Source organism: Ambystoma mexicanum, chromosome 3q (assembly GCF_040938575.1).
Source record: "Ambystoma mexicanum isolate Mex_15411 chromosome 3q, UKY_AmexF1_1, whole genome shotgun sequence".
In the NCBI taxonomy this organism is placed as follows: domain Eukaryota; kingdom Metazoa; phylum Chordata; class Amphibia; order Caudata; family Ambystomatidae; genus Ambystoma; species Ambystoma mexicanum.
The window spans coordinates 213,125,063-213,148,015 of NC_090926.1; the positions used below are offsets into that span (position 1 = coordinate 213,125,063).

At 47.6% G+C, this 22,953-nt stretch overlaps 1 protein-coding gene across 2 annotated transcripts in view; it reads right to left on the reverse strand.

The window, feature by feature from the left end:
• Positions 1–22,953, reverse strand: part of STAC3 (SH3 and cysteine rich domain 3) — a 238,144-nt gene that overhangs the window by 209,456 nt on the left and 5,735 nt on the right. The window contains exon 2 of one of the 2 annotated variants that reach the window (XM_069653571.1): positions 4,961–5,027. The exons of the other annotated variant lie outside the window; for it this stretch is intronic. Coding sequence (XP_069509672.1) covers positions 4,961–5,026 — 66 coding nt within the window. The 5' untranslated portion in view covers position 5,027. The remainder of the gene's footprint in view (positions 1–4,960; positions 5,028–22,953) is intronic. 2 annotated transcript variants of the gene reach the window in all.

The following is a 22,953-nucleotide window of genomic DNA, read 5'->3' on the forward strand; positions in this document are numbered from 1 at the left end:
ATGGAGGAGTGGAGCAGCTAAATAACCGATGCAGACCCAGCAGTACACACGGCATCCAGCCCGCCGAGGTATCCCCAGCGGGTGGGTCGCCGGCCTCCCAAAAGGCATAGAGACTACGTGATAAAGTAGGCGGTGAAAAATAGCAAGTATAATGAAGGACTATGTTCTGCAATATTGCTTACTGTTACATGTTTATGTTTTGGGGGAAAGTTGGAAGGGGATATTACGGTGCACGTGGGCACCATGCCAGGTAACCCAGTGCACCGTTGTTAATAAAAGGGGGAAGTCTTCCCACCTGCGAGCAGTCACTCCCCACAACAACCACGAAGTATACTGTCTTCATTGTGTGGCCGGGCGACCGCCTGCGGCCCACAACACTGGTGGTCCCTGAACAAGTGTGGCCCCAGATAGGTCTGGCAATAATTGTACTCCCTTTTGAGATTACATTTTACAGAAATAAATGTGAAAACATTGTCCTCTGTACCGTTGGACCTCATCCATAAAAGTTCACCTTATTTGGTAATATGTTTTTTGCCACTTCTGAACACTTCAAACTTGTTATAACTTAATGAACATTTTCATGCTGGAAATAAGATGTTTGAGAACGTGCTTTAGTATTGGATTTTCCATTAGGAAAAACAAAATTTCAAATATCTTGTACGTGTCTACATCGATCTTTGAAGTTTGTGGTATAGGCACAGTCCTTAATGCAGTTGCATGTCACACATTACGAAAAGAATCGCATCCAGCCCAGTTGAGTCCTTTTTTTAAATGTCCACAATATTTTCTATGGCAAGAGTGTGCAGTAGAGCCACGTAAACACAAAAGCATGTGGAACCCGAGATGGATAATGCATGCACAAACCCATGTATGACCCCATCCAGATCACTTCCGGCATTGCCCATGGACACCGATACCACATGCACACACAATCTATAAATTGCTTCACTTCAGGCATGCGCAGAAAGAACACGGGTAAAGATAGAAAGCAGACATGCATAGACAACCTCTGTCAGGGGTAACCACACACACACAATGTATACAATCCGAGCATGCGCACAACACGCAGATTATGAAAATGTAACTCCATATTTGGGGATCATAAAAAGGAAAGAGGGGTTTATCTAAAAATGTATGTATTTCTACAGGGAAACGGTTACTACTGATGAACAAGCAAATTATAAAAGATGGCAATGGCAACGTCAAATTTACTACACACCTCTGGGCTACATTAAATAGTGTAGAAATATGAATAAGTCCATCACACTACAAAGCAAACCTAAACTCACACTGATCCACCACTTAACAGCGCCTAGTTTAAATATTCTTGAATCAGCACTAGAATTAACGGGAGCCTTGGGAAGTGGTGGTGTTCTAGGAGCGAAGGTTTGTTTTGTTTTTTAGTGCGAGAGACTATAGGTATATTGGTGAAAGTTTTAAAACAGCCATAGTGCCCAATTCTCAAAGTTTTTTGGGCACAAGTGATTGGATGCACCAGCGCAGCAACAAAAGCTGCACACAATGCACACCCTTTGTGCATTGTGCCTTCTTGCACCCGGGCTGAGCACTGACTGTATCTTCCAATTTCTCGTCTTAAGTTTGATGTACATCACTCCAGGTTTTGTTTTTACTACACGTCCACAAAATGTGCCTATGGCACAGTTTTTTTTTTAACAGCCCTATAACTTTGCAACTTTTGACAGAAATTCACAAAACTTTCCAAAAATATTCATAATTGGCTACATTTGTTTTTTTTGTGGAAAGTTTCATACAGTTCTGGTGGGGGTAGGGGATGCACAAAGATGAATGAGTCATATTTTTGTGGTTCTTCCATAACTGTGCCCCCCCCCTGACGGAACTTGCATCTTTTCAAAGATATGCAAAGTTGCCTCTATGATCTTTCACATGTCTCATGCAGTTCCACCCACAGCGGTCAAAATTAGGAACCTCTCAAATTGTCTTTTCCTATAATCAAAAGTAACCCTTTTACCGAGAATGCATACATTTTCACAGCTCCAACTCAGGGTCCTGACACCGGAGCTCAGACCAGTGGACAAATGTGTCCATTTCTTTCACCAGAAAGGGTCAAACTTTTTTCACTGCAGAATCCAATGATCCGTGATCTCAGATCATCCAAAATAGCAATTCCAAGAAGGCAGCCAGACAAAAATGTTCTGTCTTGTACCTGCCATTTAAAATCCAGGATTGCACTGTTACGGGCGGACACGGTCCAGGTGGGGTGGGCTGTTTTAATGTTCTTAAAGCATGCTTTGTCCATGAGAGAATTTTTACCGATTTGCAATTTTTTTTATTTTGTAGTTGTTTTTAAGGATCTTTTAATGTAATCTCAATTATTTTACTTCTTGCCTGTAACATTGTTGATTGCAATTTTGTTGTGTTTTTATGTTGTGCTTTGTTTTACTGAAATAAACTTTTTGATGATGATGAATCGAGGATTCGGACTTGGACTATCCACAAACCATAGGGATGAATTAAAAATGTATGTATTTTTGGCCCACTTTTAGTTTTGCTTTTTTAAAGCATGTGAATGGGACCAGACTCCTCTTTCTGGTGCAAGTTTAGTGCAAATCCCCAGTGAGTTTTGAAGTAGGTGAGAGCAGAATCAAGTATGGCAAGCAAACACGAACGCAAAGATGCCCCCGCCCCCATGGCTCCCAATTCGTTAAGAGAATAGGCATAAACATATGAGTTTAGAAGGTTATTGGTTCACAGATTTTCATGTGCAGTTTAATTATGTACATGTTTGGGGTACTTTTTTTAGTACCATATACCAAAAATGTGAAATCCTGGTCACACTGTCCATGGCTCAATACACTACCCCCTTTCTATTAGGAGACCTGCTACCAGCAGTTGTTTACTTATTCTCTCCCTCCATTCACCCAATTTTAAATCTCATATGCCTTTAAAAAAATTACAATTTGATCATTGCTATAAATATTGGTTTTCTCGCATTGCAAAATAAGTTGGAAGCTTTCTAGATCTGTCGGTGCGCTGGCGGGCAGCTGGTGACAGGTAAAGGAGGTTCTGGTCCTTTTGAGTAGACTGAATTTGAGACTGCACGCGCACTTTGGTACTGGAGCACCCATTACACCCCGGGGTAAGATTCCCCTGTTATCTGCTCTCTCTGATAACTGAATAATTGTCTTTTGCCCCTTTTCTATCTAGAATAGCACTGATCATGTTGATTCTACCGTTGTTCTTTGTATTTGTGCCAGTGCTTTTGACAGAAAGCGCTCTATACATTTCAATAACATACAAAGATATGGTGGGTACACGTGCAGGGAAGGTGGGCCCATCTTCACTTTACCAGGTCCCCGGGGCCTGTTTCCATGTTAAAGGGCACTGCACTATGTCACTGCCCTGCTGTCCCCATTACAGGTCCCACAGATGACATAGGTGAGCATATTGGGTCGCAAGTGTGAGTTCTGGCTCGGTTGGGATGGCCCATACAGGAAGGCCAGTCTCAGAGGTGGTTTCAACATGTCGGCCCTCAGATTGCCTGCCTCTTTGGGGTGCAACATGTGTCATCCTGAAATCTGGTACAACAGAATATTTGTGTAGCCTCATCTTTCAAGATTGCTTCCTGCTTGCTTGCTCCCAAGCTGTGCATCGCTTGGACCCTGTAAGAGTGTACCTGACAGACCATGAAGCTATGCCAGACCATGAAGCATGATCCCATATGTTGCGTACCTGGCAGGATATCCTAACACGGGTTCTCTGAACAGAGAGATGAACCAAGTGTGATGAAACGAGGGTGACTTGGAGGAAGGCAGGGGTTAAGCGCCCTTGAGATGACAGTATATTTGAAAGAACAGTCCATAGAAGGTGGGGGTACACTGCATGTGTAATGCAGCCCGATTATTGTGTCTTTTTCCAAATAAATAAAGGACTTTTCACACATGCTCAGCGTGTCTACTTGCTATTCGGTGGAGACTCACTCCATATAGTGTGTCCCGCCCAGCCCGTTTAGTGCAATTCAGCCTTTGCTGAATTCTGTGATGGACAGGTTCTCACGCGAAGCTTCTTAAATACCAAAGGGATAGGGGTGTCATAATGCCCACACAAAGGATGCAAGAAAGACCGCTGCTCAGTTGGCAGAATCCCTCTGGGCCACCCAACTTATTATTACTGAGGTGTTTCGCTGGGCGCCCCCACATCGTGTCTTGCTGACACTGCAGAGCACTTATCTGGCTGTCAAACCTAAGTATTGGAGTTGAGTTTTCTGGGGGATTATCAATGAGAATTGTCTGATTGGCCGATGGTGATATTACAAGTTTAAGGTGAATAACAGGTAACTATTGTAATAATGGACTCTCACATTTTCTTGACTTTCAGCCCATATCGAAACTATATTTCAGGCTTTTCGTTTTGTTTTCATGAACACCCATCCACTTGTCGGCTTTTTTAGGAATTGCTAATCAAACTGCGATACAGCAGCTTCAGGCACTTTTCTAAAACTGCCTTCCACGGTGTTCATTAAGTGACGATTGGGGAGAACTTTCAGAAAACTATCAACGATGCCAATAAAAGGGACCTGCTTCTCCGAGGGGCGGGACCTGCTTCTCCGAGAGGCTGGACCTGCCGTGCTTTACTCAGCATCACTCTTGTAATGTGCTGCTAAAGCGGGTGTGCTCTTGATCGAAAAGCATGCAGGCGTAGAAGAGAACAAATGGCAACACGGGTCGTTTATAATGTGCACACCGCCTGTAACATCATGCTAAAGCAAATGTTTCCCAATGCAGCTCAAATCCTCCTTTGCGGAGACAATCGTGGTTTGCACCGAATGGGACCCCAGGCACCCCCATGCAGAAACACTGTCCAAGTCTTTTATGCTGCTGCTTGGCCTTAGGGGTCCGACACAGCTCAGCTCCCCCTTAGGCGGCAGAGGTCAGGCCAGGACGAGCAAGCCCAGCAAAGCAGACTTCAACATGGAACTTACAGCATTATCGTTGCTCTCACCAGGCCCCGGGGACGCGGGCGGCTCCAGAACCTCTTTCTCGGTCATGCTGAAATGACGAAAGACTCAGGTCAACCTGTGGCCTGCTGTGGTGAGGTGCTCCGGTACACTACGCTGGCAGCTCTCGGCAAGACGTGCCTACCATGGCACATAACCAGTGGACCCATATGCAGGCAGAGTGGTAACATGACCTGGGTGACAATGCAGCCCATGCCCCCTCTCCCCACCCAGGTAGTACGCGAGACATTGGGTAAGTGTTGTGTAGTAAGTAACCAGAATACATGGCGGGGTGGATCAGTTACTTCTTTATTAGATCAACCTGTAGCCAGCGTTGCTCCAGCTCCCAGAGAAACTCCCATTAACTGTCCTTTAGAACTCCCCAAAGTAGGTAAACAAACATGGAATATGGAGTGTGGAATTCCACCGAGGTGGAATTCCACACTTTCATAATATGAGCTATTTACAACACTCCTCCCCCACCTTACACATTCAAACAAAAACAAACACACCAGACCCATGCACAAACAAACAACCACACACACAGACCCTAAGGCAAAGAGGATAGAAGGAAAGGAAGGAGGGGGAAGAAAAGGAAGAAATCAGTGTGCAATAGCACCGAGAACAAACTCATTGTATTTAGAGGGAAACCTTCTTTCCATAGCCGGGTTAGTCTTGCGCATCCCTGAACCCGAGTCACACACCCTGGGGGCCAGTATGGTTGCACCCCTGCGAACAGGGGTTGCAGCGGAATCCACTGGACTCGTGATCGTACATTGTGCACCCTCCAGGTCCACACCTTCTGCACTCACACTTTCCGTAATACCCGTACCACCACCATCAATTGTAGAGGAAGGTAATACCTCACGACAGCCACCGTCAGAAGGCGCACCAATGCCATCACCAACTAACATGCCACTCGTATCCGAAGGATCTTCCCCCACCAATTAAAGTGCTACCAGTATCCGAGGAATCTCCCTCCCCCTGAACACCACCACCCCTTCTCACGACGACAATCCATCTCAAGCTCCATCTGGGACCATCGTCCAGCTTTACATAACCACGTCCCGTCTTGGTCAAAACACGCGGCTGCATGTATTTACTCAAACACTTTGCTACAAGCCTCGGTTTCTCACAACCACCTGATCCCCAACCTCCACCTGCAAGGGTTTCCTGAGTCTTAACTGCCCCTACCAAAAAGACGCCTGTTTACGACGCACCTTATCCAAAACCTCTCCCATGTCTACCAGTGACTGACCAGCACCACCGAGAGCAGGAACCCTCAATTTGGAGCCAGGCTTCCTGCCCCTCATAAACTTGAATGGGGACAAACCCGTAAGAGCCGAAGGTGTCAGTCTGTAAGCTTTAAGTGCCTTAGAAACTACGCTGCACCATGGTAATCCGTTGGCAAGGGCTAATTGTAAGGCCCCCTTCATGAAGCAGCTCATGCGCTCAACTAGCCCGTTGGCCGCCGGATTATACAGGGACACCCTATGGTGACGAATTCCCAAATTTGTGAAAAACTCCTGCATATTACTTGACACAAACTGAGAGCCATTATCCGTGACCACGCCGGCAGGAACGCCCTCCCTATCGAATACCATTGAAAGGAACTCTACCACCTTCTCAGTAGTCGCGGAGGACCACGCCGTGGGCTCCACCCACCTGGAGGTGTAGTCTACCACCACCACAATGAATCTCAAACCGCCACCCAAAGAGTCTATGGACACCATTATATCCACAGCCACCTTGGACCACACATCTTTGGGCACCTCCACGGGATGAATGGGTTGGGTAGCAGTCGCCTTGCTCTTGTCGCTGGCCAAACACGCTGCGCAGTCCTTAATGATCCTTTCAACATCGTCATCCATTCGGGGCCACCAGTACACTTCCCTGAGTCTCCTTTTAGTCATAGACCTCCCCAGGTTTCCTTCCTGAGCCAAGTCTACCAGCCTGCCCTTGAGTAACTCTGGCGGAAATAATCTTAAACCCCTGCCGATACCCCAAGGACCCTCTGACAATTCTGGCCAGACATGACCAAACAACCTTGATAGCTCCTCATCACGAACTCCAGTCCTAAGGGCAGACCTGATACTAATTAACATCGGATCCCGACTACACTCCTCTCACTTCTATTTCAAGGGCGGAGAACCAAAGGGAAACTATGTGGCACATGAGGGTGATCCTGTTGTAGGTTGGGACAAGCAGGCTACCCTGGAAATAGAGATTCACCCTGGGAAAGCTGTTCCAGTTCTAAGTGTGAGTGGTGGGGGTGGGAACGGTAAAGAATTGGCCATACCCTTGACGGAAGAGTTGCTTCAGAGCGGGTTTCCCACTGTTTTCACATCCAAACTAGGCAAGTTGCTGGGTTTTGCACACAAGATAGTTTTGAAAAGGGGTGCCGTTCCTGTTGTACACAAGGTTCGACGTGTTCCCATTGCAGCCCGTGACTCACTTAAGGAAGAACTCGACAAGCACATGGAAGCAGGGGTGATTGAGGAAGTGGAGTGTTCGGAGTGGTTGGCGCCTGTGGTCCTGGCACACAAATCGGATGGGGGCATGATGATGTGCGTCGACCTCAGAGACCTAAATTGTAACATCTGGATTGACAAACATTAGTGAAATGCTCTCCTTGGTGGGAGGGGCCTCCTGTTTTTCTACCTTTGACCTCTCATCCGCCTATCATCAGATAGACCTACACATGGAGTCTGTGCCAAGACAATTTAGTAAAGCTGCCTCTTTGTCATTATCAGATAATCTGGCGCCTCCTGATGCTCTTAGGTAAACCTTGAAAGTATCTACCCACAGTTCTCAGGCAATGGGTGGCTCCCTGGGGTTGGGTAGGAAGGCGGGAGGAGGGTGAGCATTGCTATGCTGCATATTTGGAGAACACTGTGCACAAGGTTACAAAAATTCTTGGGACAGTACACTTGGGTGCAAGGGTCTCTTGGAAACGTGCAGAGCAACACTTGGGCACAGCCTTTATATCCTTTGGAATTCTTGCGCTTAGGTGCAAGGGTCTCTTGGAAACGTGCAGAGCAACACTTGGGCACAGCCTTTATATCCTTTGGAATTCTTGCGCTTAGGTGCAAGGGTCTCTTGGAAACGTGCAGAGCAACACTTGGGCACAGCCTCTATGTCCCTTGGAACAGAAGAACAAACACTTAGGATGTGTTGTGGGCTCCCAGCACCTCTAAGAGACAGTTGGAACAGTTGCAATGTATCATCAACCTTGACAATTAGTCGCATTAGGACTTCCCTTGGGACCATCAAGGGTTAACGCCTGCTCTGTGAATGTACAGGGGCCGTCTTGAGAAGATTCAGCTGTCTCGCTTGCTGATTGGAGAGCGGAGGCTGAGACCGGGCCCTGCCCCTCCTTTTTCCTCAAGGGCGATCGCTCTTCGCTGGCGCTCGCTAGACGCAGGGGGCGGTCCTTCCCAAGGCCGAGTTATGTCGCACTCCAATTGGATATGGGATTGGACCCGACCCTGCCCCTTCCTATGACAGGGGGGTTGGGGGGGAAGATTCAGGCTATGGCTTCTCCTCACCTGCGGTCTGTCGTCCAGGCACACCAGTACGGTGCCATGTTCGACCCAGGCAGGGGAGCGCAGCTTGCTGGTGCATCGTTCGGTGGGGAGGGCAGTCTCCCAAAAGCAGCACCGGCTGGCAGGGCTCCGAAACGAAGGTCGGGCAGTCTCCCGCTCCGGAGGCTCAGCAGGACATCGAGGCAGGACAGCCGACAGGGATCGCTGGGCAGCAACACCGGCGATAATCAGGCGCGAGGGTGAACAGGTTCATCACTCGTCACCAGTGTAGTAAAGTAACCAGAATACACGGCGGGGTGAATCAGTTACTTCTTTATTAGATCAACCTGTAGCCAGCGTTGCTCCAGCCCCCACAGAAACTCCCAGTAACTGTCCTTTAGAACTCCCAAGCGTAGGTAAACAAACATGGAGCATGGAGTGTGGAATTCCACTGAGGTGGAATTCCACACCTTCATAATATGAGCTATTTACAACATGTTGGCAACAAAAGGCTGCAGGATTTTCTTTCACAGTTATTGTCATAACAATCAATCATAATTACAGTAACCATAATATGCTGTACTGTTGGGCATCGGGTCCCGAGGTTACCCCATCTGGTTTGTGCCGTCATTCTTGTCCCACGACATTATGGTCATCGTACAGTGACCTATCTTCTTTCTCTTTCTTCTCGTCCTTTTTCTTAGGGTGGGAGTGTTCTGAGAAAAAGAAGAGATGAATGCACAGAGTGCTCTTTGGTTTGGGTCCCCGTGCACGGACCACAAACTGGTTCAGTTTTCTGCTGCCAAGGCAGCTCCTTATATAGGACCCAAGGGCTGTCCCCTGGATCCTTTTGTGTGGTGGGGGGCTGTGGTGCCAGCCCCCTGGCCATCTGATGCTGACAACAAATTGCACCTTATGGTGCCTAAGACCTGCTTCCTGCCTTTGGTGGCTCTGGTGCTTAACATCCCTGTGGGAGGAGGACATGGTGTTGATTAATACCTTGCCCTTCCCTCTGTGTTTCTCGGTTCGGTGACTGCGCGTCGCCTCTGTAGTTTGGTGGGGGTGAGGGGGGAGCGCTGGCCCATTTGTTGGGCTGCCTCTCCCCTGTCTGGCTGCCATGGGGCACAGGTGACCAGGCCTCGCCTGGTGCCTGCGGTGTTGCCCAGAACCTGCACGACTCAGCAACGCAACCCTCAGCAGGCAGGTATGTTGGGCAGCATTTCACACTTACTTGATTTACAGGCATTTCCATATTAGAATGTCAGATGACTTGCACTAAAATGACAGTTCTGAAGTCTGCGGGCCACATTTGCATCAATGGAATAACCCATGGGTTTCCGTGTAGAGTGAGTTTCTGTAACTCTTGTATGTGGCAAAAACATGACCACCTCGCCCCTCTGCCACCTCCCAAATGTAACTATGAGCACGAGTCATGTGTCATGTCCGAGAAACAGGCAAACAAGCTGGCCCTTCCAATAAAAACAACGTAAGCCCTCCCCCTGACCGAGGAATAAAGCAAACTGACCAATCACCTATGCTTGTCTGTTTCCCATGGCACTGGTGGCAGGGCGCTAATCTACACCCCAATGAGAAGAAGGCCAGGGGAGCGGAGGAGCCACAGCTTGTGAAGAGCTGGAGACCAAGTGCCTTTTATTTGCATTACTTCCGAAAACACAAAGGCCTCTGGGTTACATTTCTTTTATTGTTGTAACCATTACTGTGTGTGTTCAATACCCGCTCCCTTGCAACACGATCACATTCCTTAGTGTGTGCATGAGTGGAGACCTCGTGGTGAAGGGTCACAGTCCCACTCTCCCTGATGGCACTATCTCTAGTGTTGCATCTGTGGGGTGGGGGGCGTGTATGAGCTAATGCTTGAAGGGGGCTGTAGACCAAACTCCTGGTGTTGGATGCGTTGGCTTTTCTGGCTGTGGGAAAGTGGGCGTGCTTTGCAGGTTCAATGCACCCCTCCTCCCTTCTATGCTAAATGGATTCCAGAGTGAGTGATTGATTGCTTGATATTTTATTTCTATCGCGCTCATAAACAAGTGTTTCAGAGCGCGACAAGACAAGGGAGGGGAACAGGGGAGAGCAAAACAGCGATCTTAGTAGGCCCAGTGATATTGAGAACGTGCAAGTGCATGGGAGAGGGAAAGGGAAAAGTGCATGGAAGGGGGGATAGGTGGAAAGTGCGAAGCAGAGGAGAAACAGATACATAACAATAAATAATAAAGGCAACAAACAGTGGTAATGCAGCCAGCAATTTGCAAGTGCTAGGTTTAAGGCAGCAGACAGGGTAGGTCTGATAGGTGCAGGAAGAAAAAGGGGAGGCTGTATGGGTACAGATACAGACCCCAGTGCAAGGAGTGGCCCGTAGGCAGTGCGGGAGGGTAGCAGGATGAGCAGGTACCTGGGCCCAAAGGACAGAGGGTGGCCAGGTGCACGGTGCCAAGAGAGAACAGATCAGCAGGAGAGAGGGGGAGCGAAGGCAGAAGAAAAGAGGAAGGTCTTGGTGCTTCCGGAACCGGAGATGGTTCTCCTCAAGTTTTAGAGTGGCAGGGAGGCTGTTCCAGAGGGAGGCCCCAGCCGAAGACAGATCTACCCCCAGCTCGTTTCTTAGAAAAACGACTGAGCCTGAGGGAGTTGGAAGTAAAGGAGCGAAGAGCTCGAGAGGGGAGGTATTTGCGGAGGGATAGCTGAAGGTATTTTGGACCCAGGCCCCAGAAAAACCTTGTGGACAATGCAGAGGGTTTTGAATTTAATCCTTGCATCCACTGGGAGCCAGTGGAGAGATTTCAAAGCTGGAGAGATACGATCCCAGGGCTTGAGGCCAAGGACAAGTCTCGCAGTCCTGTTCTGGATTAGTTGCAGAGGGCGGAGAGTAGAGGCAGGTAGATTTAGAAAGAGGCTGTTACAACAGTCCAAGCTAGAGAGAACCAGAGCTTGGGATACCATGAGCTTCTGGGGGAAGGAGAGGAAAGGTAGAGTAGCTCTGAGGAGGTGCAGTCAGAAATGTGACTTTTTAGAGACCTCCGAGATGTGGGCGGAGAAGGAAAGGGTGGAGTCATAGATGACTCTGAGGTTCTTAGCCTCGCAGGTGGGAGTAGGAGGAGGGACAAGGGAGGTCGGCCAGAGAGTGAGGGGAAAGGATGGTGAAGGTGTGCCGATGAGGAGGATCTCTGTCTTGCTGGCATTCAGGCAAAGATCATTGGCGGCACACCAATCTTGAATGACAGTTAGGCAATCAGAGAGGAGAGAGGGAGAGGAGGTGGCCGAGGGCAGCCTGAAAATATGTTAAGTGTTGTCAGCGTAGCACTGGAAATTTGAGCAGAAAATGGCAATGCAGTGGGCGAGAGTTGCCAGGTATTGGTTGAAAAGCCAGGGCGAGAGGTTAGACCCCTGGGGAACACCACAGGTAGAGAGGAAGATATATGAAAGGAAGGACCCAAGTGGAGAGGGGCTGGGCTTCAGCTGTCCAGGATTATACTGGAGCCAGGCCAGGCCGTACAGGCTCCCTTCAGCCCCACTGCACTGTTCAGGAGATGCAGTGGCGATACTGGACACACAAGTGGTAAGCCAGTAACTGAATGATCTTCATGTTAATGTTCATGTTAAAGGGCATTTGTACCACGCACTATCACCACCAGAGTGGTGCCTTAGCGCTCTGGTCGCTCTGAAAGAGAAGGGGAGGTTGAGTTAGTGGGAGGAAGCAGGAAAAGTGCAAGAGAGCAGTGATGTGCTGTTGGCGGCCTCAGCCCGGTGGGTCAGTTGGCTGGGCCTGCGGTGTTTGCGGCCGGGAGTCGTCGTGTACTGTTGTGCAAGACTATGTGTGTTTTGTTTTGTTGTTGCAATGTAGTGAAGTTTGTGCGGTTTGTTGTGCTGTAGGTTTTGGTTGTGTTTGGTTTGGAGTTTGAGAGGTGCATGCAGAAAGGGAAATTGTTAGTAGGGTTGGTTAATTTGCGTCTCTATCCTGAATTGAAGCGCTCGGCTTGCGTAGTCTCCCCTGTTGCGGCTCTGTCATGATCTGGGTCTGACTGGCATACAGGTTCCTTACTCCTCTAGCCCCGCCTCTAACATGCTCTCTCATTGCTCACCTTAACCTCCATTCATACTCCTGTTGCCAGTGCACCTGCCAATGACAACCTCTCAGGTAGTGGGGTGATTGCCAATATCTCGATAATTCCACACCAATGTGGTACCTGGCGGTACTTAGATTGAGGGGCGGGCGAAGTGTTGGTGGGATTGTCTGGATTAGTTGACTCGGTCTCCGTGCGTGCCGCCTGTGTGCCTGTCTATCCGGTGTCACCCGTCCATCTGCCGTGGGCTTTACTCTCCCGGGTCATGGATGTCCGTGTCGTTTCGGTTTAGTTATCCTTTTTTCCAGTTTCCATGCACTGGGGCGCAGCTGTGTTGGCTGAACGGGGCTTCAGAGACAACAGGTATTCCTGGACCTTGAGCCTGGAAATAAGACTGTTTCTTTGACACCAATTTGCGACCACTCCGTTTTCTGTGACCTGTGATAAATGCTTCATTTTATTTCAGGCTGGAAGAACGTCTTTTGTGCAAGATGTTTTTCTGGGAAGGAAGCGGCATATTGTTTGGGTTTTTCCCTCATGCTGAGATCACCAATAAGTCTTGTCTTTATGTATGCTTTTTCTTGTGGTAGCATATATCACTGGTCCATGACCTTTGAACTTATCCCCATGAAGTCACCATGGGATATTTGATTGGATTTGCAGGACATAAGTAAATTACAATTCCCTGCTTAATTTGAACTCCATATATTGGATGGTCTCCAGCTTTACCTCCATTCTGGTTTGGTAAAACAAGATCTTGGAACTCAACCCATTCCTATTGGGCTCCTTATCAGTTCGCAGTGAAGCAGGGGCACATTCTGAACTGCCTTTAATTGCTAGATTGATCAGTAAAGGAACCAGGGTTTGGTCCTTACAATTCTTCCACAATGGCTGGACAGACCTGGTAATGGTTATTATCGATCGATACGTTGGTGGTAGGGCTTGAAACCCTGTGAATGGTCAATGATTTCCTTAATTCCCTCAGTGTTCAGGTCCCAGAAGATACGCCTTCGTGATATGACAGAGTTGCACGTCTGTATCTTTCTTTCGCTATAGTTGTTAGGCAAAAGGGAACGCTCTGCATTTGGTGGCCCTCTCGGCCCAGTAGGATTTCTTTAGCACCCCCACAGGCTCAGTTGGCACAGCCTGGCTCTCTGAACCTCAGTGACAGGGGTTCATGTCCTGCCTTGTGGAGGAAACCGAGACTCACACTTTTGGTCTTATGCGTGAAACTGTTCCTTTCTGTAATATGGTCTGTATGTGTGCCACCCATTTTACCTTTAAGGTGTAGATTTGACACAGGACCTGCAAGGACGCAGGTTTCTAAGATATGGTGACAGCCATTCTCCTGCTGTTAAGAGGCCTGGGATATTTCAAGACGCTGCAGCATGCCTGTTCACTCACAGCCAGGGATGCTGTCTCTTATGGACTATCGACATCGTTATGTTATTACACGGTTTAAGGAATGGACCCATTTGCCCTTAATCTGCGACAGCGCTCAGGGTTTCCTGGACACGTGTGTAAGGATCCTGTGCTAGCACCTGGTGTCATCCACTTTGGATATGGGCAGGAGCTCTCTTTTTTTGATGTTTTGGTGCTGGGGTGGCTTTGGTGAAGCCCCACTGCTCCACGGCTCAGACTCTAATCATCCCACGATGACTCCTGGTAATTTCGTGACGGATGAAACTCCAGTTACACACTATGTGCAATTGTGTGCTTCCTTGCTAGCAGGTGTAGTCGCTGACTTGCTACGCAGTGCTTCGTGGTCTCCTAATCCAATCCACATATTTTCTCTGATGACGACCTCCGAGTATGGAGTGGCCTGAATAGCACTTGAAAATGTCTGCTACTATCCTGCCTTTAGCGTTTATCTTTTTTTGCTTAAATACTGAAATTGTTTTTTGCGCCTGCTCACAGCAGCTGTATTAGGTCCGGAAAGCACTGTCGGCTGCAGTCGCAAGACCGAAACGTTACACTTTGAATTCTGGGCCGCTTCCGTGTTGATGTTTCAACTTATTTTCTGAACGCCAAAGAATGTTTTGTTCCTTTGCAGGCAGCCTATCCTTGTATAGAATAACACTGGTTTCTATTGCGAGACAGGGACTGTTTGGGCTTTTCTCCCTGGGGGTATCGAAAAGACGGCCCCTGGGCAGGTTAATGTCCCCGACTTTGCAGGATACCTCAATTATTGCACTTTCATGTTTGATTAAATATATTTGTCTTTTTGTGATGTACATTGGCAGAAGGAATACAGACACATTCCTGGCATCTTCTAGATTGTCTGGAGGGTGAATTTTCATTGGGTATTGAGATGTCTGTCATTTCATTTGCAGGTAAAATAGCTCAGCGGGTTGAGCGCCTGCTCCTGCGATCTGAGCGTGATCTGCGGTCGCAGGTTCAAATCCCGGACGGCCAAGGTCGATAAATGAGTACCAATTTCAGTTGGGTGATATTGTATGTAAATATGTGCTCTGTAAAGCGCTTTGGATTAAGGCGCTATATAAGTAACACATCATTATCATATAAAGTTGGTCCTGCTCCATCTATTCTATGGTAGTAAGTCACTTCTTGGTGTAGGAGTGGTCAGCTGTTGTTCCCATCATTGTTCGCACAATAGTGGAAGTCACTTATAATTGTAATTGGTTATTTATAACACGCTTAATACCCAGAGGTGTATAAGAGCAGACCCGGGGATCGAACCTGCGTTCTTCCATGTTGTCTTCAGGAGCGTTGCTAGGTCTGGAAAAGATCAGGGGCTATGCTAATGTCGGGACTGTCTGGACCCAGGGTTATCTAGCCTTTTGGTTGTATCCCCTGAGACCTCTATCCAGTGCTACAACCAAAAGACCCAGGGCTATAGCGCTCCCCGCCCCCAGCATAGCAACGCCTCTGGTTGTCTTGCTTCCAAGGCGTGCACATTGCCCCAGAGCTATCCTCCCGAGGTTGCGGAGTGCTAGCCTGGATGAAAGGATGTAAGAGCCACCATGGACTAGTCGGGGTGAGCAAGGGGTCCATGTGCCACATTCCTCTATTACAATATGCTGTGTCAGCGTCTTTCCCTTCTTCCGGATGCATGAGACCTCCACTCCCGCCCCCCATAGTCACTCTCTTTGAATTGTCTAGAGAGGGGTGCCATCCGACGGTAGCCCACAGTCCCTGCATAGAACCTTCAGTCGGACTTCTGCAGCTGTCGCTGGGTGCTGTTGGTTTGGTCTTGAACGCAGGAGGCACGTGCATGGGATCTGGGGCCTCGTGGAAACCTTCTGTGCTCGTATGTTGTGTGTTCTCCTCTCTGTGGGGTTGGTAGAGACGGCTTGTTGTAGTTGATCCGCGTGTCCTGGCCTGTTCTAGGCTTGTTTGAGAGATTGCAGATGCATTCCTCCATGCTTTATCGTTGGTCTGCCCCTCTAGTGTATTCTCTGTATATATATGGTTTCTCCTTGTGGTATTTCCCCCCAGATCCTGTGCACGGGCGTAGCCAGGATTGTTTAGCAAGTGGGGCCTCAAGCTAAAGTAGTTGTGCCCACCACAGTGACATTAACATCTGTAAATGCCCACACAGGGCTGCTGAGTGAGCAGTTACAGATTTTGGGTGGCCCTTGCCCGCTCAGGCCCTGCCCTGTGTGTGCCATTGATTCCTGCGGCTTTCATATTCAACAGGCTTCTCTGTTTGAATTAGTGGCATTTTGTATAGTGCAAACCTAGCTGTGAAGCAACAGAGGGATGTACATTAAATGAAGTTGTCTCTGGCACCAATGAAAAAGTGGCCCACCGTTGCAAATGGCAATTCATTCCTTTTATGACAGACTGTTTGAATAGTACCCAAGGGGGGAAGGAGTGGGAATTGATCAAATATGATGCCAATTCTGCAATTTAAAGAATATTTATCCAGCAACAGTGGTCAAAACTACTAACAACATAGTGAAGTAACTCATCAAACAGGCCCACAATGGCCGTAAAAGTGGCCCATTTTGACCCAAAAAAACGGGCCCACACTAGCATTATGTATTTTTGGTTCGCCCATGGGCCTTTTGACCTATAGGCCAGTCCGAGCCTGGACACAGGGAAAGGACCAAACAGTATGAGGGTTTGAAGGGTGCATGTATAATGATATGGAGAGATGGGTGCAGGGGGTTACTGGCAGGGGATACAGCTTAGGGAGGGAAAGGCTGACCCACTCTCGGGCAGGGAGGTCCCGCAGCTACGCTCCCGTTATTGCCACACGTCTGGGAGTATGCAAATATCCAACCTTCCTACCGGTCTGCATCAACAATTACCCCCCTTGGCGTCTTCCATGAAAGAAAACAAAAATAACGGCCTCAAATCTTTAAGCAGCTCCTCCCACGTCTCCTGCTTTTTCTATGTTGCGTTGTCTTGTGTTACTGGGATGTATACTGCGGTCGCGCCACTTGCGTGGGCTTCAGGCGCTGTGTGCATAGGTTATCAGCTTTAGAAAAACAACGCTGGATATGCTTTTTATTTTTTCTCTCCAAGATTGCACACTTCTCATAACAGTCACGTATTCCATTTTCAATAGATTTTAGATGGATGTTATCGAAAGAAAATATCCACCAAACAAAAAAGCACTTACTGTACTGGAGAGTCACTCTGCATTAATAAATAGTTATTATGCTAAAATGGTAAATAGCAGTAGGAAATCCATTACCGTTATGGGGAAGGGGTGGGTGTCAACATGAAGATTTCAGGGAGGGGGCACGGTGAAGAACGGCTGTGCTCCTCAATAGGACAAGAAAGGGAAGAGGCCCTCAAAACTCAGAGAAGGAACCAAGACACCCAGCACAGGCAACACAGTTGTATTTATGTGCAGCAAATACAACTATAAAACACTGACAAAGGGCGAGTTACTCCAGGCAGGTCGCACAGCATCAGGACAGACCCCCATATTCGGACAGACGGCAACAGCAATAGCACAGACCTCACACTTGTGTTTTTATTCAAAATATACAGATGAAACAATGGGAAAAAAAGCAGAGTTACTCAACCAAACAGGCCTCACAATATGAGGCTGTACCCCTATGACCAGGACGGTATTGTACAAAAAGACCATATCTAAACGGTCACATGAACAAAAAGTTCTAAAAATGCTGCCACCAAAAGTTCGAACACCAAAAAGTTCAAACCTTTGGTGGTAGCATGGCAGGTATGGGGGCAGCGGGGGTGTCCCCTGCAACACCCTGCTCACTGTACTGTGTGGTATAGTGAGCGGGGGGACACCCCCGCAGAACACCCATGAAAGAATTACGAAAAACAGGGGCTGCGGTGATGTCCCCCACAACACCCCACTCTTTATACTTTACAGTATAATGAGCGGGGGTTGGAGGGAACCCCTGTAGCCCCTGTAAAAGAAAAGGACCCTGCGGCGCCAGTTCCCGATCACGGGGACCCAGCATGAAGAAAAAGGTAAATGGGGTTTGTTTATGTTGGGGGTGTATCATGGGTGTGTTGTGGGTGTGTGTGTATGTACGTGAGAAAGGTGCAAACTTTTGGTGGTTCACACCTTTCTCATGCAAACCTTCCAGCCGCAGCAAAATCAGCCGCAGTCGGATCACGTAGATCCATCAGGACAAGCCCCAGCAACATCAACATTGCCTTCTAATGGCCTACTTTCTCCCATGCTTTCTGCTCTCATATCTCTGCCTCTCAGTTAACTTACACTGTATGGCATTACACTGTCTTATGCTCATTTCCTGCGAGACTGAGGTAATCTAACACTCTGCTCGCCTCATGCAACCATCCCCCAACACCCGCAACTCTCGTGTCCCATCTGATAATGATCTAAAGGCCCATCAATTCCTATCCTCCACTGCTTCCCCTTACTGGCTCATCCTCCTCCTCAACAGAAAAAAATAAAACGGCCTCCTTCAACCCTACCACGCAACTACAACTCATACCTCAACCCTTGCACTCAGCCACCTTGACTACTACTTCAGCCTACTCCCTGGTTTCCCTTTACCTTCCCCCCCCGCTCGAGTGAATTCTGAACTTTGATATTCGCACTCTATGCATCCCACTCCATTCCTATCCTACTTCTGCTCACCCACCCCAGGATGGCAGGGTTTTCATGCGCTGCAGATCACTTTTCAAACTCCTTCTAACCTTTGAATGCATCCAGGGCCTATCCCCCCCCCCCCACTTGCTTTGGTGACTGTCATCCATTACTCTCCTACTTGCACCCTTCACTTCAGCGCATTAATCAATCTCTCTGCTCTCCTTGCCCCCTGTACTGCCTCCCACTTCTTTGCCATCCATGACGTTTCTGTGGAACACCTTTCCCCAGACATACAAAATACAGCCACGATCATGGTTTCAATTTTACCATTAAACTCAGTGTCCTCTGACTTGAAAGTAACAACACCCCCAACCAACTCAGTCACAGATATAAACCTTAGAGCACAAGGGACTAATGCAGAGCATACCGCCCCTTCAACACTAAGACTTCCCCTTGGAGTCAAAAGAGCCAAGTCCCTGAACAATAACTCGAGCCTTCAGCCTCACTGGCCACCAAAACTGTTCCACAGTGGCCCTGTGCAGAGGAAGTGACTGACACTTAACCCCACATTTGTGAACCTGGGCGCTTATTACACAGTCTGGGAGGGGAAGATAGGGTTAGATTGGCTGGGGAAAGAGACCCAATACAGGCAGGCAGGAGAAGGGGGGAGGGGGGCAAAGTCCCCCATAAGAATGCAGAAGTGTGGGTTATTTGGGTGAGGTCAGAGAAGGAGGTGGCGGGCGACCAAAAGACCAGCAGGTGAGAGGAAAGAGCGATAAAGGGTGGAAGATATCCCTTGAGAAAGTGAGTTATTGGCTAGTGAGTGAAAGTGGCACTGCAGTGGGAGTGTGCAGGTTAGTGTGGCGCGTGTTGATAGAAAAGTCAGTGTAAGGAGTGATTGTGACATGTATGTTACTGGGTGAAAGGAGGGGGCTTAGGAGGACTAGTGGAGGGGAGGTAGTGGCAGTGTGGAGGAGGGAGTAGTTGGAGGTAGTAGTAGTGTTATAGGGAGTAGTAACATCAAAAGGTGGAGGCAAGGCCTAAGAGGAGTAAGAGACATCAGAGGAGCAGAGGATAGAAGGGAGGTCTAAGGAGAGGAAGGGTAGAGTCAAGGAATGAGACTAAAAGAGAGGATGGGAGAGGACAGAGCGAGTGTGGTAGAAAAAGTCGGACTCGGGCTATCCTGATAGAACACTAACCACTAGCTAGAGTAGGGAAAGTGTGCAAGTCCCTGAGGGAGTCTAGTGGCAGAAGGCCAAATGCCCTTGGGTGAACATCTCAGTCCATTTAGTGATTAGCATACTGAGGGAGAAACAATCGCTATATACTAACCTTGGGCTAAGGATGTCTTGGCTAGGATATAGGCAAAGAGGCAGAGGCGTAGTCTGGATCGTCTAACAAGTGGGGCCTAAAACTAATGTAGCTGGGCCCACCACAATGACATTAACATCTGTAAATGCCCACACAGTGTCACGGAGTGGATATTTACAGATTTTGGGTGGGCCTTGCCCACTCAAGCCCAACCCTTTCTACGCCTCTGCAAAGAGGGAGAGAGGGACAAGGGAAGAGGGGCAGATATATATATATATATATATATATGGGCCCATTGAGTTTTAAAACCCTTGATCCGCCTCTGAGACTTGGATTAATTCTTGAGCCACGTGACATTTTTCAGTGCTGTCGCCTATTATGTTAAGCAAAGCACTGTGTGGAGTGATTGCTTCTGCCACTTTTATATCCTCACGCAGAGAATTTCTATTCGAAGCACTTAACTTTCTTCAAATAATTGAATATATAATACGGTAGCACACGCCATAGTGAAACAGAGGATTGCTCATGGGATGACGGAGGCGGGAATGGCGGAGCAGGCGTATATGCACGAGTGGGTGGGTTGGTGTAGGCATTTCCATCCTCTCCGAGTGATGCAGGCAAGTGCTGTTATGAGAATTGCATCTTGGTTGTTTTGTATGATCCCGACGTTGCCTTTGTAGATTCCGTCATCTTTCGCTAGTTATTGTTTGTATAAACACCTACAGTTGTGTGAGACTGCTGTGACGGTTCCCTTGCGGGGGACAGCACCATGCGGTTGCGGAAACAGTTCTTCTGAAACTGTTGATAGAGGGGTTGTCCTTCAGCCACTTCCCTACGTGTGTTCAGGAGTCCTGGTATTTCCGGACTCGTATTCAGCTGCTCCCATTACTTACTGGTAGTCTTACCTACGCTAAATCCTACTTTCCCCTGTCACAGACTTGCATTCCCTCCCACCCTTGGTTCTATGTTATTTCGCTGAAGTATTTTTCAACGTGGGACTTTTCATCGCCACGTTTTCATCGACCAAAACTTTTTTTTTCCATTTCTGGTGGGGGGGGGGGGGGTCCCACCCGGAACCCCCCCCCTCCCCCACCCTCTTAATTAAATAATCATACCCCAACCCCAACAAAACACCCACCAAAAAATATTTTTTTAAAAACGAGTTTGTTGATGAAAATGTTGGCGATGAAATGTCGCACGTTGAAAAATACTTCGACGAAATGCGTGTATACCGTGTAATGAAGATTACTGTAAAGTAACTGGAGAAGAATTAAGAGTTTCCCGCCAGAAATGGCTGTGAATCAAATAGATTGAATGAATCCACAGGCATGCGGAAAGTCCTCATCCACGCATGAGGAATGTCAATGCATGGAATTCCGAAGAAAGGCCATGCCCTTTCATGGGACATGTCACAAAGGCAGTTTTCTGACATGCCGCATACCTGTTACTCACCATCTTTGCGTCAACTTCGCATATCAAATGTACTTTTAATCATTTACTTTTAGGTTTTGGTGGTCGTTTTATGGGGTGAGGAGGATAGCGTTTCCAGTGCCCATGCTAAACACACGTATTCACCCCATAATACCTGGAATGAATGCCATTACAGGAATAGCAGGGGAGTCATTACAGGGATGCGCAATCTAATGGTACTATTGCGTATTAATCTGCTAGCCCTACTTTTAGTTCGTGGACCACAGTTGAAATTGGCACCGGAACAGAGGTTTGTCGAATCTGTAAACTCCCTTATACATTGGAAACTGCAAAACACGTATTTACGCAATGTGTCTCGCTGGGTTCTGTTTAAATGTGCATTGTTGAGGGCTTTGTGCATAAGTGTGATTGGATAAAGTCCAATGCCTTTTGGAAGTATTGCCTCAAGTCAGGGACTGTCTCTGACCACAGTCACTTCCGCACCTTGGACTTCAGATAGAAAAGCGCCTCAACCCCTGAGTCATTGAATGGTCTGGAAACAGAGAGAGAGAGAGCGCGGCCATTTTGCACGCTTGTACTTCGGTCCACTGGTCGGCTGTTGGATTCTCGCTCCTTCTCTATTGTAGATCTTTGAGTTATGCCTCAATTGTTTAGATATGAATTTTACTATAAATTATTTTTTAGCCCTAAAGATGAAACGTTTAATTCTGTTTAATTGATTGTATTGGGTTTGCATGTTATGTTTTTATGTGCAATTGTATGTTATGTTTCATGTAATTTTGTGATTTAAAATGTATTTGCAAAAAGTTCGTATGTACTAAAAATAGAATTAACAAATGATAACAATTACAGGAATGGCAGTGGACTTATTACTGAATTACCTATCATGCCATTACAGGAATAGTAGTGGACTCATTGTTGGAATACCTAGAATGCCATTACGGGAATACCAGGGGAATCATTACTGGAATTCCAGGAATACCATTACTCGAATAGCAGTGGACTCCTTAAATAACAGAAATGCCATTAGAAGAATAACAGCAGATTAATTTCAGGAATACCGAGAATTCCATTACTGGAATACTATCATGACCCACTACTGGAATAACAGGGGTCGCATTAGAATATCGCAGGTAACTGGAGCTACATTCTCGTCATTGCTGAATATGGGGGTGGGGGTGTCAGGGATGTCATGTGGGGGTCGCACCTGTGACCCCTGAGGTCTCCCTTGCTACCACTGTGGTCTCCCTTGCAACCGCAAAAAATAAATAAATAAGACATTTTTGTTTGTGAAGTGGTAGGCTTTCTTGTTCGGGCCTCTTTAAAAAAAACAAGGGGTTCCACAGGTCTAACACTTTGAGCAGTGACCCTGAATAGGAATAACAAATAATTTGTCTTTCTGGAATTCCATACAATAATGCAAAAAATAAATAAATAAAAACTTCCCATTCTAATAATAGGGAATTTCATTAAAATACCATTTCCCAAGGGGTGACGGGCCCCTGAGCACCCTCATACTCGCCGCCCCTGCCGACAAGGCCAACTCTGCCTTTCATCCTGCTGAGGTTCATAAATAAGTACCAATACAAAGTCTAAGTGCTATATAATAGCACTTCATCATTTGGC